We start from the raw sequence: 18,563 nt of genomic DNA, 5'->3' as shown, positions 1-18,563 counted from the left end.
CAGATCTTCTTAACGTTGGTTGGGGCGATTGCCTCAAGGCCACGCGTCAGAATCACACATACTGGCTGGTCATTCTGGTGGATTGTCTGTCATCCTACGCGCGCTTTTTCTGACTGTGTGCGCGACGCGACTCGTTTTTGCGCTTTTTGGCGTCTTTGTCTGGTGCCTCACGTGAAGTCACCAGTCGTGAGTCTGTCCGCTGCACACGGGTTCGATGCGAGAGTGTAGGAGAAGAGGTCTAACAATTTTTGGCTCGCACCGTTCACCATGCACCGTGCATCACGCATGTAGCATTCACGATTCACGATTGCGCATCATGTAGCGCGAACGTCTCTGCCAAAATTCGTGATTCGTGATTTGTCTCAACGTTGACCTGGTCATGAGCAAATGCTTTCAGAGGGGCGATACACTTTCCAAGCATGCGTATAGCTGATTTTGATGAGATTGTAGGCAGATGCAGGCACCCCGACAGGCGAATGAAGCGGACTAGTACTTGGCCAGTCCCAGAGTGTTGACGGCATCCTTGATCTGCTGCTTTTCCTCTTTCTGTGAATATGAACAACAGAACAGGCGGCTGTCAGCTGTCTTGGACTTTAGCTCAGGCTCCTACACTTACATCCAGCATGCAGCAACTTACGATGAGACCAGAAATAGCCTTAAACTTGGGATGAGACGCATCAACTGCGGCATCACCGAGGCAGATACAAGCAATGGCGTGTCAGCCGCATCCAAACTCTTGATGGAGGCGAAGAAATGCCAAAGAAGGGACTCACCGAGCATCTGAAAGAGCACAGACTCTGACGTCGTAATCTGAGCACCCGAATTCCGCATTCTCTGCCATGATACGATCGTCGAAAAGCCAAGTACCGTCAGCAAAGGCATCAAGACAATGCTCCCTAGAAGAAAGAAGCCCTACTCACCTCGAGAGCAACATCAATCTCACCAACATTGCAGCTAGATACCCCGTCCTTGATGACATGCACCTGGATACCTCGATCGAGCAGATCGAGGGTAGTCTGGAGGACGCAGACGTGCGACTCAATACCAAAGATGACAACATGCTTGATATCTCCAGCGCTCTGGAGCCACTTGTCGGTGATATCGGGAAGATCCATGCTGAATTTTGTCTTTGGATGCACTGCAGCAGCTGAGATTTGTGGAAGGTCTTTGAGCAAATCGCTCAACGGCGAGACGGTGGCTCCAAGCGCTACAGAGGAGAGTTTGCACCGATGACAAAGTCAGTAATGCGTTTACAGCATTTACTCTGGCAGCTTCAAAATGTCTAGCATACCTTTGGGGTTCTGCTCGGTGGTGAATACAGGCACGTCGAGGATCTTGGCCGCCTTGAGCATGCGAGCCGAAGTCTGTGTGATGAGGTCGAAGTTGGAGATGACCGTCTTGAATCTCTCTTGCATATCGCATAGGAAGAAAGCAGTCTTGGCAAGCTCGATACGAGCTGTGCGGAAAGCTGCGGCTGCCATGGTTGATTCAAGCGACACAGAGGCCAATAATGGTCAATGGGATATGGTGTGAATTGGGCAAGAAAATATCCACCCAACGTTACGTTCACGGTTGCCTTGAACGCAAAACGCTGAATATAACCGCTCCGGCCTCGCTTCAACGCCGAAAATGCGGGGAATGTGTTGCTCTGTTCGCCGGGTGAGGAGTCACAGAGTGGAGGAACAGCCACGAATCATGAATAATTTGGCCCGCTCGTGGCTGATGTTGAATTGATGGTCTAACATTCAAGAAATCTTCGCGTGTCGCAAGCGAGAAGACGCCGTGTCAAGTCATGAGTCGTGAGTTTTTCGTGATTCCCGTTGGGCGTGATTCGTGATTCTTCCGTGGCTGCAGCTGTCAGACACGAGAAAAAGTCACGAGTACAGTCACGAGTCACGAGTGTTGGACTCTTTTGGCTGTGAGCGCATTCATCGCCGTTCAATGCTCCGAAGCCGAGCCGAGTAAGCCAACCAACACCTACTCATGACTCTTTCGTTAGGTCTATTGTCAATATCACCACCGACTTATCATCACCTTCTACCCTTGTCATGGCCGCCACATCCGCATCAATAAAGTCATGAGTGTCGAATCCAACACGCTCACGCTCTTTGCGCTTGACATTTCTTCTCACATGGGAGAGACTCGTCAGGTTGAGGATCACATTGTCACTGAAAACCAATCTGTGCAACGACGCACTCGTTCCACCACCAATCTGCAATGGGTTTGCGAGTTCGTCTCGTCACGCATAGCGGAGATCATCCTTCGTGGCCTCAAAACAACGCGCGTCGGCATCATCACCTACGGCTCGCCACGCACCAACAATTCCATCCCTGACTCACCCATCGACTACCAGGGCATCGACGAAGTCTGTTGGCCCGCGCTTCCCACACTCGACACGTTGGATTTGGTCCAAAGCCTTCGGGCAGTTCATCCGGACCAAGAAGCGCCACTCGCCGATCCTCTGGCTGCGCTCGTCGACGCAATTCAGCTTTCCTCCGATCCACAAAAGGGTGGCATCAAACCGTCCCAAAAGAACACGTGGAAGCGCACTGTCTATCTCGTTACAGATGGTCGATCAAAATTTGGCTTTGATGGTGCGGAGGCGATCAGCAACAAGCTCAAGGACGAGAACATCACGTTGCGCCTGCTTGGTGTCGACTTTGACGATCCTCACTTCGACATCAAGCTCGAGCCGAAAGACAAGATCAAGCAGAAGAACGAACGCTTTTGGCAAAACTTCCTGGCTCAGATTCCCACCGCCGGATTTGCAACCGCCGCTTCGGCCATCGCCCAAGCTTCAATGCCAAACGTGCAAATCACAAAGCCAGCGCCGTCCAAAACCATCCTAAGCTTTGGCGATCCGGAAGACCTCTCCTCCAATGGATCCTTTCAAATCCCTATCAGTCTGTACAAGATGACCGACCCTGCTCGACCAATGACCCAGTCCAAGATATCCAAGCTTGCACGCGAAAGTGCAGAGGCAGCAGAAGAGCGCAAACGCGAAGACGCAAGGCGCAACCATCTCAACCCCACCTCGACACCTGTAGCCCCCGTCAAAGACGAGGAACCAGAATCATCCATCGTGTATCGCGCCGATCTCAAGCGAGAATTCTTCCTTCTCGATGAACTTGCCGCTGTCGCCAACACCAACAAGCTGCCTGAGCCGCTTCCACCTCAGTCGGATGCAAATTTTACGAGAGCGTGGAAGCTTGGTGCCAGCCTTATCCCCGTCCCCGAAGAATCCTTTGGCAACATGGACACGCACAAAAGCATGGAGATCCTTCACTTTTTCAACGCATCCGCCTACCGAAGAGAGTATAACATGGATCAGATCTGGTACGTCTTTGCCGATCATGCACAAATAAAGTCTCAGCTCCAGATTTCGACGCTCGTTCGCGCCATGGCTGAGTTGGATGTGCTGGCAGTAGTCAGACTTGTTAGGAAGGATGGCGCCGAGCCCGAATTGGGCATGCTCAAACCCAAAGTGGAAGAGCACAACGAGTACTTTTTCTACTCTAAAGCGCCTTTCCGCGAAGACTTGCGCAGGTTTCCTTTCCCTCCTCTGGACAGAATCGTCACCACAGATGGCACAGAGCTGCGTCAAGGTCCCAACATTCCGGACGAAGCAGATCAGGAGGCCATGGATGCATTCGTAGACAGTCTCGAGCTGCCAGATCCATGGTTTGACGTGCTCGATTCCTATAATCCAGCCATCCACGGTCTCAAGACTGCCGTTCGTCAGCGTTTCATCCACCCAGACCGCAACGATCTGCCCGGCCCTCACCCGGAACTGGTCAAGTACCTCGAAGCGCCCTCCCAAGTGAGAACAGCAGCGACCCAGGCAGCGCAAATGTGTCGCCAAAGGTTCAAGATCGCCTACATACCGCCACGGGGCAACGCCGACCGGAAGAAGCGCACCCTTAACGCTATGCAGAATGATGAAAACGATCGGAACAGAGCTATGGCATCATCGTCTTCGAAGACAGTGGCAACAGCTTCGCGCGAAGACGCAGGGGCCGCAAGCAAAGCGCCCCGAATCGAAGCTACCGCAACAGCTAGCACTCAGAGTGGGAATCTTGTGCTTGACGAAGATTCTGATGCGACTGAGGACGAAGACGATTCAGCCCCTGTCGCAGCTTCTGTGAAGATCGAGCAGGCCACTCAGCCATCAGCAAACGCTCTGAAGCAAACGCTCTTACGTCTCTCCGATCCAGTCAAACATCTCTTCGAACTGGTCGAGAAGGACGATATCACTTCAGCAATCAACTCGCTTGAGTCTACGCTCCACCATCTCGTCAGCGAGAAAAAGTACACGATGGCAGCTGAATGCATAAAGGTGGGAAAAAAGGTGGCACAGGAGTACGAGGAAGCGATCAATTGGAATCTGTTCATTCGCTCCTTCAAGAAGATTCTCTTGAAAGACCATAGAGCGTTCTGGGAGGAAAGCATCCATGGCAAGTTGGAGTACGGGCTGGTGACCGAGGAAGAAGATGAGGCAAGGCAGTCGGATGTAACGACGGCAGATGCGAGGGAGTTTGTCGACACCGACGAGATTTGATTCCGATCGCGCTGCGCATGCCATAGCACTTTGCAATTAACCTCGGAACGATGTGCAGTGCAGTGATCTGTTTCAAATGCCAGATTTGTGTCTGTGATTGCGCGATGAGATGGATGCTCAAGTTGACGCTGCTTCCTATGGTGACTGTTGCTGCTGCTGCTTCTTTCTGGGCGAAGTGGAGAACCCCATAGCCAGCAAATTGTTCTTTTGCACTGGCACCTTACTCTTGCTCGTTTTCCCACCTCCTTTCGCCCTACTCGTTCCATCAGGAGGGACACCGATCTGCATCAGCTCGTAGAACTTATCAAAGTGTTCCTTTGGGAAGATGCCACCACTTGCCTGTGGATGACCATTAAATGCATTGCCGCCCAGCGCGTCCGTCACCTCTTTCTTCCACTCGGGATCCGTGTCCGCATAGCTATTGAGTACCTGGATGATGTTGACCTCTTCACCGCGTTTCTTGGCCACCTGTGCGATGCGACAACTGAAATTCACCAAGCCTTGGTTGTAGCCATCATTGGCGCACATGACCACTTGCAAATTCTTGCTCTTCAAAGCTCCCGTCCAGCGTGTTGCTATCGATGGGTGGACTTGATACGCTGAGGTAATGCGGAGTAAAGCTACACGACCGTCTTTGGAAAATTTGGGCGGCGTGTGCGTACAGCGTTCTGTTTCGAGTGCTACCATATCTCGGGCTTCGTACAGACGAGCGGCGTGCCTATTGGTGGCTGGATCGAGGATGGTGAGTGGGGACTTGGAGGAGAGGAGGGCAGACCAGGCGGTGATGACGTCGAAATCGGGTGTACGCCGTGGAGCGTTGAGAAGCGCAATGGCTGATCCCAGACGTTTCTTGGTCCATTTCTTCACTTCGCAAGTGAGGTCTGGGAAAGGCGGATCCCATTCAACGTTGACGCTGAGATCGCCCATCGTACCAAGCACCGCGACGTAGTCGATTCGATCCTGCGCAAGCTCTGCCGTTTCTTCGGACCACAAGGGTCGACATAGCACCCATGTGAGCAAAGAAGCTGTGGCTACCGGCTTGTGATGACACGCATTGAGCATGAGACAGCCTTCTGGTCCTGGTTCTCCTTCTGCCAGCCAATGGTGATCTACTACCATCGTCCTGACAGCTTCCACATGCTCGTACTTCCAGCCATTCTCTGCACCAGGTACCAGAGGCGGGCCATTTCGAGATCCTTGGTCGAGAACAATAATCCATTTAGCCCCGTACTTTGACATGGAGTCGCGCTGTGATTCGGCAGAAAGATTGCTTCCCTTGGTCATGAGATGAATGTCGATACGCGACGGATCGATGCCTAGAGCTTGAACCAGAGTGCGATACATGATGACTCCCGAGGAAAGGCCGTCTGCATCCTTGTCTGGTACGAGGAGAATACGATCGGATCGAGATGAGGCTGCACATGCACGTAGAAAATCGGCAGCCTCTTGCATTCGGGAGGCAGGTGCTGGCCATTCTCGATACATTTCAGATAGACGAGCGACTTCGAACGGCGGTATAGACGGAATGGAAGATGAGAGCTCAGTAGAGGATTTCTTGCGCTTGGTGGAAGCGGCGCTGGGTGCAACAGCAGTAGACGAAGCGACTCGTTTGGACATGCTGTCGAATGTGATGGCAGTGACTCGTCGATGCAGCGGCAGCGCTCTTCGGAGGCACGATCTAGCTTCTAGCGACAGGCTAGGCCGCCAAAGAATGCGCGCGGGCATGCCTCGTCGGCAGTGTATGTCGAAGCACAGATGAGTACACGTCGTACGAGCTACCTGCTTGGATGGCCGACTCGACATCGACACGGCAGATGCACGATGTACAAGTACACAACACGCAGGGTTCACGTGGTTCACATACATTCAGCCTTCACAGTCACGAGTGACTCACGACTGTGACTGGTCCAAGGCACTTTGGCCTCACGTCATGCCGTCAGCTACGTCAGCCGGCAGAGAGGACCAGGTTCACGAATCGTGCATTCGTGATTCGTGATTCGTGATTCGTGATTCGTGATTCGTGATTCGTGATATTTTTTTTGTGAAAAGAGGCTGTTATGTCTCCGTAATATACATTCATCCAAAGTGAGCGTGAAGCGTGAAGCACAAAAGGGAAGCAAGCGCGAAAATTGAGGAGTGTGATTAGGTAATACTTAGTGGGTGCTTTTGTTCGGGTGCTCCGCATCGGCTGAGCCGGTCACAGCAGCGTCTGTGTGGCTTCAAGAAAAGGTCGACGGGTGAAAGCGACGTTGAAAGCGGAGAGTCACCGACTCGTCAGAGTGCGTCCGATGTGATCCGGCAGAGTTGTTGCTGGACTTCCCCCTTGGCTATTGCTGCTTGGCATCTCTTCACGTTATCATCACCATCAACCTTCCCTATACCTTCACAATGTTTGCACCCGCCATGTTTCCCCGTGTCGCCCTGCGTAGCACTTCCAACGCTGCTCGCGCCTTGCCTCTGCGTCGAGGCTTTGCTACTTCTCGTGTCGACCTCGCAAACACGCTCGTCTTCCTCGAGCACAAAAATGGCAACTTTGCTGCCGCCACTCTCTCCGCCCTCACTGCCGCTCAGAAGCTTGGAGGTGACATTGATGCGCTTGTCGTAGGTGGCGAGGCTGACGCCAGCCAGGTCGCCGAAAAGGCTGCCAAGTAAGTTGTCTTTCTGTGCAATTGCATACTCGCTTGCTCTTCGCTTCCACAGTTTACTTTCCATACTGACAACTACATCTGTGATCACTCTATTCCCCTCTTGTTTATCTCCTTCTCCAGGCTCCCTGGCATCAAGAAAGTCCTCTTTGCCAAGCACGCCGAGTTTGCCAACAATCTTTCTGAACCACTTGCACCACTCATCAAGAAGATCGTTGAGTCCAACTCTTACACTCACGTTTGCACAGGACACACTGCCGTAGGTCGCGACATCTTCCCGCGCGCTGCCGCTTTGCTTGACTCATCCCAGGTTTCCGACATTATCGGCCTCGAGGGTGAGGACACCTTCGTCCGTCCCATCTATGCCGGTAACGCCATTGCCACTCTCAAGAGCTCTGACAAGGTCAAGGTCTTTACCGTTCGAGGCACTGCTTTCGACGCCGCTGCTCAGGAGGGTGGGAGCGCTACCACTGAGGAGGTCCAGCCTGAAGGCGTCGAGGCGCTCACCGAGTTTGTCGAGGAGAAGGTCTCCGAGTCCTCTCGTCCCGACCTTGCCACTGCCCCACGCGTCGTTTCTGGTGGTCGTGCGCTCAAGTCGGCTGAAAATTTCGTCAAGTACATTGAGCCGCTCGCCGACTCGCTCAACGCCGCTGTCGGTGCTTCGCGAGCTGCCGTCGATGCTGGCTACGCCGATAACGCGCTGCAGGTCGGTCAGACGGGTAAGATCATCGCTCCCGAGCTTTACGTTGCTATTGGTATTTCGGGTGCCATTCAGCACTTGGCTGGTATGAAGGACAGCAAAACCATTGTTGCCATCAACAAGGATGCAGATGCTCCTATCTTCCAGGTTGCCGACCTTGGTCTCGTCGCTGACCTCTACGAGGCTGTCCCCGAGATGCTCGAGAAGATCAAGTAAATTGACGTCCTGTAGTAGTTCAGTCAATCATAACGCACCTTTATTGTACCCATTTGCTGTCTCCGCGTTTGCTTTATTGTCCTTGCCTGAGCCTGAGCCGGAGTCGTACTTTTCACTGTTTCTATACACGATATGAGCCTCGCCTGCTGATAATGAAACGGCATCTGGGCGAATCGACCTAGGCTAGACGAAGTTTACGCGTAACGCGATTTGGAACAAAAACGTGTTTTAATCACGAATGCACGGTTGCACAGTTGCGTTGTGAACAGAGACAACACCTTCTTCGCTCTTTCTACTTGGTCCTCGTTCACCTTCCTCTGCATCAACTCTTCCACATACAGCGCAATGCATTAGCACGCAGTCTGTCTAAATCGACTACAGCATGCCAGTCTTTCTGGCTGACGGCTCGGTCGTCGGCGATGGTAGCCAGATCGGCATGTTTCCCGTCCTGGCCGACGAACGGCTCGACAAACCTGCCACTTTACTGCGCACTTCCGCCAACCCTCGCATGGACCTTGTTCTGCTAATCGTCAGGGATGCTGCCGCACAAGCAGTGCCAGCTGCTACCGCTCCTCCTGGAATGTCAGCTGCTCAATTTGCACTCGTACAGCGCATGCTTGCTGCTCGACAACGTGGTGCACAGGCTTCCAGTGCTCAAGGCGTACCGGAGCCAAAGCGCGGACCTCAGGTTCACCTCGTTCTCTGGCGGATGGGCGATGATAGCAGCATAGTCTGGTCTGTAGCTCTTAGCTTTGACAAGGCCATGGATTTCGCTCCTACTGCCGCTGGTGCGTCCCAGCAAGAACATGAGGATCTTCACCTTCACGATGTCGTTTGGAGTCCAAAGGGTGATCGCTTAGCCGTTCTCGTAAGCATGAAAAGATCTCCAGTTTCCTCTCCCTCGACCGAAAGCTCGCGAACGACAACATTCTTGCGTACCTACTCCGTCCAAGATGGCCGCCTCCTTTCCTCCATTCCTGTCCGTTTCAGCCCCGAAAACAAAAGCGACAGCAACCACGACCATTTCGCAGATCCAATGGCTCTGAGCTGGCTTGATGTCGACCTTGGACTTCCGAACGATGCAATCGATGGTAGCAGCGAATCTCTCCTCACCAAGTTCTCACCCCTGCCCGTACTACCGGCAGAAGACAGCTTTGCAGCCACAGGAGGCGCGAGTAACCTCATGCCCCATCAGCTCAGAATGATGCAGATGAGCGGTCAAAAGCCTCCACCCGGCTTCCAATACCCTTCGAATCTCGCACTGCAGGGCAGAGGGCCTCTGGCAAGTATACCTCGTCTGGCCAAGGCAGACGCCGATCTGCGTCTCTTGGAAGGTGGAGCTGCCTCGCTTGCCCTTGACGCGGATCGTGCGCTTCCATTATCACCCGAAAGTGTCGTTCTTGTTTCCCATCCGCAAAACGCTTGGGTGGAACTCGTCTTGGATGGACAGGCTGAAATTGGCACTGTACGGCTTCCAAAAGTCGCGCAGGACATGCAGCAACACGCGCGATGCATGTGCCTGTCCTCCGTGCTCTCGCTCTCGCACGACATGGCTCAAGTCGTCTCGATTTCTACGTCTGCTGATTTCACCCTTTCTGATCTCAAGCTGAGAATGCCTCTGCCAGTGTCAACTCGGTATGGCCCGTCCAGCACACGCCGCAGGATCGCTGCGGTCAGTCGCGCAGGCCATCTCCTGCACTTCTACCTCGGCTACGCTCTTGACACTGCCTCTGCCATGCAGCAGGTGTATCAGAAAGAATTCGTGCACAAAGTTACGAACGAGTGGTCAAAAAATATTGAAGACCTCAGCATCAGGTTTGGTGGGGACATGAAGTACGAGCTGGTCAACGTTCTCCTTACTGGTCGTGCAGGTCCGGCAGCGGAGCAGTTCCTGCTCGGGAACTTGACAGAAGGCGTGCTTTCCCGCCTTGAACAGCAAGCCATGGCGGCCACGTACACGCTCAAGAAGCTCATATCAGAAAATCTAAAGCCAGCCTTGGAACGCTGTATCATCTGTCTTGCCGGTCTTGTGGGTCAGACGCAATTCTATGGCCAAAACGATGAGGCGTTGCAGCAAGCGCTCAAGATCCTTCAGTCCTCGCTCGACTCTACTCTGAGCTTGGCGCAAGAGGTCGATTTGGAAGCACTCATCTCGCAAGAATTTTACAGGTGGTGTAGGACCGAAAGAGAAAGGCAAGAGAGGATCAAACAAGATCAAGACGAACCTAGATTGCCCGTCACGTACGATGTTCACTGTGTGGCCGCTTACATTGATAGAGGTTTCGAAAACGAAGAGATGCATGCAAGACTGGGCAATGATCTCTCGTCTCAGGCGCTCGAAGAAACTTCTACCGAAGCACGAAAGGAGCCAACGTTGAAGGAGGCTCTAGAAGGAGCGAAAGTATTCCTGGCTAGCCCTAGTGCCAAGAGCATTGAAGCAAAACCACCGCATGAGCTATCAGAGAGAGAGAGAATCGCGACACTCGCCATCGTGCCCGCGTTGACTAAGGCGGTCGAGATCCTTGGCGGTCAATTGACACAACTGCTTCGTGCCGACTTGGACCAATCAGTGGTCGAGGAGACAAGTTCTTGCCTGGTAGCAAGCAATAGTTGGAGTCTGGCACGAGAGCCAGCTCCGGCGCTGTCCCTGTCCTCTCTGACTGACGTTCAAGAGCGTACAAGTCGCATCTGCACAGCGTCTTTCGTGGGTGGCGAGATCTTGTTTTCTGCGTACATTCTTCACTCCACGTCCAAGAAAACTCCGTCTCGCGATTCAGTCCTCGTGGTCCGACGAGACACCGTGTCAGATCGAGACGCTCTCACTTCTGCGCATTTCTCAATTTCCGGCGCCGACGACCTCTCTATCCTCGACCTCGGTCTCTACGGTGATGCAGAGCTGCTCGTCCTTGCGACGCTACCGTCCACGTCGGTGGCCATTTTGCTCGCTTTTGATCTCGCCGATATACCGTTGACCCATCATCGCGACATTGCAAACGAAGCCGTAGCCACAGTCACACCGACTCGCGCTACGGAGTTCGAGAAGGACTTCAAACCAGCCAAACTCGCCGTCAACGTCAACAAGCAGACGGTAGCCGTGATCGGGGAAGATGCACAAAGGATCATGTATCTGGACATCTCAGCAGTCGAGCTTGGCGACGTGGCGATGCAGGAAGACGCCTAATTGTTAAGATGGACGACGATCCTGGCCTCTGTGTGCTTCCTCTTGCCTGCCTTTCTACATGTTCTATTGAGATTCGTATTCGCTAACGTTGATTGGGTGTCGAGGGTGAAGCTAAAAATCACCCTGATCGCCCACGATCACAAGATCCGTCCCAAGAGGCAATATACGAGTGACCGAAGGGGGACGAGTAGCTGGTAAACGAACCTATCAGCAACTCTGACCGCCCCAGCTGCAACAACAACCAGAGAGGATGCGGACGTTCTACTGCGCTCAACTGTGATGAGCAGCTTCTCGCCACAGCTACATTCCAAATCCTTGTCCGAGCACGGACACCAGCCCCTGGCAACTTCAATTGACCTCTTCGACTGGGCGGTGAAGAAGTGCACCGTCCATTCAGCTAACAGGCAATGCGAGCTGCTCCTGGCCACTTGTGGCCACCCAGTTACTCCTTTGTGATCAAGTGGATGCCCACGACTACGACTCTTTGGCAAATGGAGCAGGACGTGTCAAAACTTCACGCCTATCTTGAAGGACCATGGACTCACACTCGTTCCGCTACAAGACTCTGATGCGTGCTCTTCTTAGCGACAGGAACACTCTCTTTACTTCCATCTTCATATTTCATGTTTATCTAATTGTGTGCTGCGACCCTCATAATCTGCTCGGCATGCGGTGAATTAGGCTAAGTTATGCCGCCATTTGCAGCCCTAATGACGAGGCCCATGCACGTTGGAAGCAGAACAAAGCGAAGTTGCCACCCAAGAACAGTGCAAACACATGTTTTGTACTGTCGCATGCGAAGGCTCAAAGAAAATCATAAATAGATTGACACGCCGGCCCTTGCGTTCTTCACTCAGCTCAAGCCAGCACCTCATGCCTATGCCTAACAACACACCACCTCGGCTGGTTACTTTTGTTTTCGACCTTGGAGCTTCCTGTGTTTTGGTCAACTCTGCCCATCATGCAAAGAGACGGAATGACTATCCTGAATGATGACACCTACTCATGACTCTTTGGTCTAGCTCACTCGTTTGGCTGCTGGCCCTTTACTCACTCGTCTCACCTCACTTGCTCGCTCGCTCGTTGGCTTAAATTTATTCATTATATTGCATTTGTGATTGACAACAACTGTGGCGTATTGAGCTGTATGCTGGGGCCGGTTGATTGATGGGGAGTGGTTGCTCATCGGAAGCCATTCCAGCAAACACCCAGGGTGGCTGCTCCTTGGAAGCCACCCCTGATGAGGAGCCTAGATCGGGGGTGCTTCCTCGGGTGGCTCCAAGAATGGTTTTTTCCTTTTTTCAGGATGTGACTGCTAACGGTCGCAAGCTCCCTGTTTTAAAGAAGGGTGGCATCGTCAGCCTACTTAGCTTCAGCCCCAAGATGCTTATAGATGGGAGACCACCACCTACAGTAACTGTCTCCTGATACCAAGTCTGGTGACCAATCCTGAATCTCATTGGCACCACGGTAGTCATGAGTCGCTAATCACGAATGAAATGGAACTGTGACTTTCGATGATGAGGTCGTCTCTATAACAGACTGCCACGGTCTTGCTGTAGGTGTCCCAATCAGTGGTGTTGGCTACTCCGCTGCAGCAATGATGATCTGCGACGGCAGCATGCCAGAACAAGCTTTCTCTCTAGCTTTCGCCCACATGCAAAGCAAGATCCGGCCAATTACGAGTCATGAGTGCCGAGCAAAGCAGAACTGTGGCACCGCAAACTCGGCTACCCTAGATGCAATGCATTGGGCTAGCAGTCGTTTGTGCACTCACGACTCGTGACTCATGACTGGCTTGACTGCGTACGAACACGTTGCAGAATCGTGAATACCCTGGGTTTGTTAAAATATCTGCGATTGGCTTTTAGTCTGATCGTCCACAATCATCTCAGTTCCCAATCACGAATCACGAATTGGAACACACGAGTGACCGGACGGGAACGAGTAGGTGTCTCAGAACGCCGCGCTACACCCACGATACGCGCGCAAGTATAGTAGCTCGCCAGAGTTTCCCCGGTTCATGACATAGCGCTGGTAGCGAGAAGCCCAGAGTAGATTCACACAAGTCGTGAGTCGCAGGACGACTTCAGGAATCACGGGTATGCCGTTGACTACAGACTCGTACCAAGTCACGAGTCGTGAGTGGTAGAACCAGAAAGAGAACAGGCTCATGCATCTGGCCAGTCGTGAGTTATGGCCACGGCTAGTCACGAGTCAGTTGTAAGAGGAGCTGACGTGTAGGGAGAAGCTCATGTAGGATACTCCAGTCGTCAGTCGTCAGTCGTGAATCACGAATCAGCATATGTAAATAGATACAGAGGCACTCTTGACTCACACTTTGTAGTTAATCCCCTCTCCAAAAATCACTCACGACTCGTGACTGTCAAAAACATACTCACGACTCGTGACTCGTGACAGTCACGAGTCCAAATACACTCACGACTCCAAACCATTCACGATTCGTGATTCGTGATTCTCGACCTACTCAGTCCTAACTCGCCTCTCTAAGGAAAGGGCGACTTCGAACATATGCGTGATGGCGCTCGCTAAAAGGTTTCTTGATTGATACTTGATTATTCGTGCATGTTTCGTAAATCATGATTATTGATTCACTATTCACAGATTCGTGATTTGTGATTCGTAATTCACGATTGCTATCTACGAGCATCAAACGTGACGAATCGTGATTCACGAATCAGGAACTACAGTTCACGATTTACGATTTCCCTACAAAAAAGGTGGAATCGTGAATAAGTCGAGGCTGTAGGTTCATCCTATGTTTGCATGAGATGCCTGTTGAATCACGAATCGTGAATTTCTCGGATTTTCATCAAGTCTGTGAGTGTATCCTAGTACTCAGATTCGTGACTTCGCAATCGTGAAATGTGAATAATGTCGTTCTTTTCCTCGTGATTGTATTTTCTTTGCAACAGCGATGAGGTCTACATTCACAATTCGTGCTTGAAGAGCCAGACCTTATGAGCTTTCTTTGCACGAGGTGCATTCAGGAAAACATTCGTGATTATTACGTACAGCCGTTGTCAGACGCTAAAAGTGACCATACACGACCATGAATTTGTCCTCACCAACTCATGAATTTAACGTTACTACAAGTCACGAGTGAGTATAATAGTCATGAGTATAATCACGTGAATATTCGTGATTTATCTAACTTGGCCATTCACGATTAACAATTCGTGATTATGATTCACGATTCATAATTATCTCTTCATCATTCGTGATTAAGTTAACTGTTTTTCTCATTTTCTGGAATTCGTGTTTCATGCATGATAAATGAAGTCTGCGTGATCCAATACGATCTCCTATTGCATGATTCGAAAGTCACATTCACGTCGTGAAAAAAGGAGAAAGTCGTCCTGGGAACCACCCTGGCAACCACCCTATTCAATATTCGCGGTGAATCCTTAGCGGGCGCTGGATGATCGAAGTCTCCCTTTCCTTAGAGAGGCGAGTTGGGACTGAGTAGGGTCGAGAATGGTTTTGGGATGTATTTGGATAGTGTGAATTGGACGAGGGACTAACTACAAAGTGTGAGCGTTCCCTCTGTATTTATGTACATGAGTCGACTGGAGTATCCTACATGAGCTTCTCCCTATACGTCAGCTCCTCATACAACTGACTAGCTGTGGCCACAACTGGCCAGATGCATGAGTCTGTTCTCCCTCAGGTTCTTCCACTTGGTACGAGTCTGTAGCCAACGGCGTGTTCCCACAGTCGTCCAGCGACTTGTGTGAATCTACTCTGGGCTTCTCGCTACCAGCGCTATGTTGTGAAGCGGGGAAACTCTGGCGAGTTACTATACTTGCGCGCGTACCGCGGTCGTACTGCGGGTGCATTGAGCGCGTGTCGCGCGCGTATGGCGCGCGTACTGCGAGTGTATCGCACGCGTACCGCGGACGTACTGCGGGTGCATTGAGCGCGTGTCGCGCGCGTATAGCGCGCGTACTGAGAGTGTATCGCACGCGTACCGCAGACGTACCGCTGGTGTATTGAGTGCGTGTCGCGCGCGTATAGCGCGCGTACTGAGACACCTACTCGTTCACCGTCCCGGTCACTCTGCGTGTATACCGGTTAGGTTACTGCAAGGGTTGCATGATTGTGGGCGATCAGACTAAAACGCCAATCGTAGATATTCTAACACTCCCACTCGAATGGTGTTTGAGTGCCCAAATCATGAATCGCAGAGACACTGACGCTCCCACTCGGTGGGGATCGCGCCATGTTGCTCTCTGTCTTGATGTGTGCGGCGTAAAACTTTCCGTCCAAGTTTGGAAGGTGTGTGCGCCGTGTCCTCTTACGGATCGAAGTGTAAGTGTCTGGGGCATTTGAGGTGCGCTGCGGCTCTTTCCAGCGAATCTTTCCTCTAGGTGGGCCCTCGTTGAAGCTTCGTTCGGTGAGCTTTCGTTGACTACTTGACTGCTCCATGGTCCTGGGAAACCTACGTGATGCTCGTGATTTGGGAACTTTCACAGCTCGTTTTTTGGCGACGCGTGAGGTTTTGTTCCCTGAATACATCATGTATTCGTTCTCGTTATCCTCCAGTGGAGGGAGAATCAGGGAAGTGTGCATGGTGACTTTTGTGGATACCACTGTGTCAGTTGGGTTTCCAGTCCTTTTGCAAGTCCTTGAACCTTGATGGGACCTTCTTTGGATGATCCAAACCCATCAGGTCGAAAGCTGCGGCCAACAGGCTTTCTGTTGTATCGATCTGCCTAGTTTTCGCACGCGTTCAGCGAGGGCGAATTGAAGGTTGTGAAAGGCAGATGTTTCCGTCATGGAGTTTATTGAGAGGATTTCTCGTTGGACCTGTCTTTCAGGCCAATCTCCTTGCAGAACTTTTCGATCTGCTGACGGTTGAGCGTCTTTGTGAGCGCATCCGCTCGTTGCTCCCCTGACTCGGTATATTCGATGTTGATAACACCGACGGCGGCCAATTCGCGTATCTTGTGGTAGATGATGTCGATGTGCTTTGTAGCCTTGTGAAGTACCGGGTTCTTGCATAGCTGGATCGCTGCCTGGTTGTCAATGTAGTGAGGTATTGCTTCTTTTCCTCGAAGTTGAAGGGAAATGAAACAGGCTTCTGATCCACAACGCTTCTTTCGCGCCTTCCGCGGCCGCGATATATTCAGCCATTTGTGTTGAGGTTGCGATGATAGGTTGTTGTTTGGATAGCCAGCTGATTGGGGAACCGTTCATTAGGAAGATCATTCCTGTGACGCTTTTGCGAGGGGTGTTTGTTGTGTCGACCCGGTATGACGATCTTGTTTTTGGTGGTTAACTCTTGATTGAGGAGAGTAAATCGCCTTCTGGTTTGCAAAATCAGCGTCCGTGAAGACCTCTAGGGTCAGATTCCTCCCACTCGCTAGTTTGGGGAACCGGAGGCGATAGTCCTGCGTAGTCTTGAGGTAACGGAGAAGGTGTTTTCCAGCAGAGAGTGCGTGGATCGTCGGTTGAGCTAAATAGCGGCTGAGAGCTTGTACCGCGTATGCCACATCTGGTCGAGTGTAGCAAGCCAGGTAGTTGACAGAGCCTACGAGCTGTTGGAAGAGTTCCTTGTCCGCGACGGAGCAGTGCTCGGGGTTTTCGGGATGAGCAATGCCAGTGGCGGGTAATGGTGTGAAGGCGGGTTTCGCTTCGAGCATCTGGAAACGATCGAGGATCTTTTGGATGTAACCAGGTTGGCCTAGGGAAGTGGAATTGGTAGATTTCGACACGCTGACGTTGAGCACAGAAGATAAATCGCCCTGATCTGTGATTTTAAAATGAGTTTGGATTGAATCGGTGTGGAGCCAGGCGAGTTCCGATGCTTTTGGTGACGCAGCGACGAGGTCATCGACGTATAATGCAAGTAAGATCTGTCGTCCGGCCTTCTTGGAATGAAAGAGGCAGTGGTCTTCTTGCAGTTTCGTGAATCCGAGCTGTTCGAGTACCTTCGTAGCGAAGAGGTACCATTCGCGGCCGGCTTGCTTGAGACCGTAGATGGCTTTGTTCAGGAAGCAGACCTTCCCGGGTACTTCGTGACCGGGAGGCATCGTCATGTATACTTCTGCCGATAGGCGTCCGTTTAAGAAAGCAGTGACTGCGTCCCAATGAACAATCTTCCAGTCGAATGCCGCGGCGAGGCCGATGAGGATGCGTAACGTGGTGGCCTTTACTACTGGAGAGAAGGTTTCGTCGTAGTCGTATCCGTATCGCTGTGTGAAGCCTCGTGCGACGAGTCGTGCCTTGTATTTGTCGAGAGATCCATCGGCCTTTTTCTTGATGGCGAATACCCATTTGCAGCTGACCACATTGGTGGCTTTGTTTGTGTGGGTGGTCTACGAGGGTCCAAGTCTTGTTGGATTCATGACTTTTGAGTTCTGCCTGGATGGCACCTTCCCATAGGGGCCAGTCGGCGCGCATGCGAGCTTGTTTCAGGGTGGCCGGTGGCTTTGAAAGATTTGTTGTCACGTGCCGGGCGTAATCGCCAAGTCTGTGGGGCCTTGCCCTAAGGTTGTAACGTGACTCGTCACCCGTGCTCTCGTTTGCGTTGTTTTTGTCTCCCACTGTTCTTGTATCTCCCACTGTTGTTGTATCTCCTCCCACTGTTTGGTGAGGAGTCGGGAGAAGAGCGAGAGAGTCATCGGACTCGTCATCTATTTCTTGATGCCGCGATGGGGAGTCCCGGCCTCGGATGTCTTGAGGTCGCCTTCTTGAGGGAATAAGGTTGATCGGTTCATGGAATTCGTCATCTGTGGATTCTGCTGAAGGAACAAGTTGTTGAGTTGGACTCTCCAGTGAATCACCGCTCTCGGTAGTATCTGCTAATTGCGCTTCCTCTATTGAGGCGAGATGAGGGTAGTTGGTGGCTCCCACTGGTTGACTGGGTTCTTCGGACGATGGGGAAGTCCTTGGGATGTTCAGCGATGAGCGGACCGGGGCCGGTAATCCTGGCCTCGGGAGATTGTTTCCCGTGGTTCCAGTTTCATCATCTGAAAGTTCCTCGAAGGGGGCTTCAGATTTTCGCCGAATCCGCTCGTTCTCCCGGAAGATGACGTGCCGACTTGTGAAGATCTGGCCGGTTTCTACGTCCATGAGTCTGTATATGTAAGGGTGGTTATTGCTAACATGTCCCAGGTGTATGCATTCAACAGACTTGGGATCCAGGGATTTGCGGAGTTCGACAGGTACGCGTGCCCATGCTTTACACCCAAAGACCCGGATACCGTGAAGATCCTGGCGTTTGCCATGCATTCCTTC

The 18,563-nt window shown here is 52.0% G+C and overlaps 5 protein-coding genes across 5 annotated transcripts; 3 read left to right on the top strand and 2 right to left on the bottom strand.

The window, feature by feature from the left end:
- Positions 1 to 486: 486 nt before the first annotated feature.
- Positions 487 to 1,481, bottom strand: UMAG_12021 (uncharacterized protein; the record flags this gene model as incomplete). The annotated part of the gene is made up of 5 exons (XM_011393271.1): positions 487 to 546; positions 638 to 681; positions 774 to 834; positions 921 to 1,207; positions 1,292 to 1,481. 5 exons carry the CDS (start codon positions 1,479 to 1,481, stop codon positions 487 to 489), a joined length of 642 nt encoding a protein of 213 aa, XP_011391573.1.
- Positions 1,482 to 2,077: 596 nt separating this feature from the next.
- Positions 2,078 to 4,558, top strand: UMAG_05756 (uncharacterized protein; the record flags this gene model as incomplete). Its single annotated transcript, XM_011393193.1, has 1 exon — positions 2,078 to 4,558. The coding sequence occupies one exon, from the start codon at positions 2,078 to 2,080 to the stop codon at positions 4,556 to 4,558; it is 2,481 nt and encodes an 826-aa protein (XP_011391495.1).
- Positions 4,559 to 4,693: 135 nt separating this feature from the next.
- Positions 4,694 to 6,175, bottom strand: UMAG_05755 (uncharacterized protein; the record flags this gene model as incomplete). The annotated part of the gene is made up of 1 exon (XM_011393192.1): positions 4,694 to 6,175. The coding sequence occupies one exon, from the start codon at positions 6,173 to 6,175 to the stop codon at positions 4,694 to 4,696; it is 1,482 nt and encodes a 493-aa protein (XP_011391494.1).
- A 771-nt stretch (positions 6,176 to 6,946) lies between these two features.
- On the top strand, positions 6,947 to 8,119 carry UMAG_05754 (putative electron transfer flavoprotein alpha chain precursor; the record flags this gene model as incomplete). The annotated part of the gene is made up of 2 exons (XM_011393191.1): positions 6,947 to 7,206; positions 7,327 to 8,119. 2 exons carry the CDS (start codon positions 6,947 to 6,949, stop codon positions 8,117 to 8,119), a joined length of 1,053 nt encoding a protein of 350 aa, XP_011391493.1.
- Positions 8,120 to 8,501: 382 nt separating this feature from the next.
- Positions 8,502 to 11,300, top strand: UMAG_05753 (uncharacterized protein; the record flags this gene model as incomplete). Its single annotated transcript, XM_011393190.1, has 1 exon — positions 8,502 to 11,300. The coding sequence occupies one exon, from the start codon at positions 8,502 to 8,504 to the stop codon at positions 11,298 to 11,300; it is 2,799 nt and encodes a 932-aa protein (XP_011391492.1).
- Between the last annotated feature and the right edge of the window lie 7,263 nt (positions 11,301 to 18,563).

Source organism: Mycosarcoma maydis, chromosome 16 (assembly GCF_000328475.2).
Source record: "Mycosarcoma maydis chromosome 16, whole genome shotgun sequence".
NCBI classification, from domain to species: domain Eukaryota; kingdom Fungi; phylum Basidiomycota; class Ustilaginomycetes; order Ustilaginales; genus Mycosarcoma; species Mycosarcoma maydis.
The sequence above is the reverse complement of the archived record's forward strand: the minus strand, read 5'-3'. Positions and strand labels throughout refer to the sequence as shown.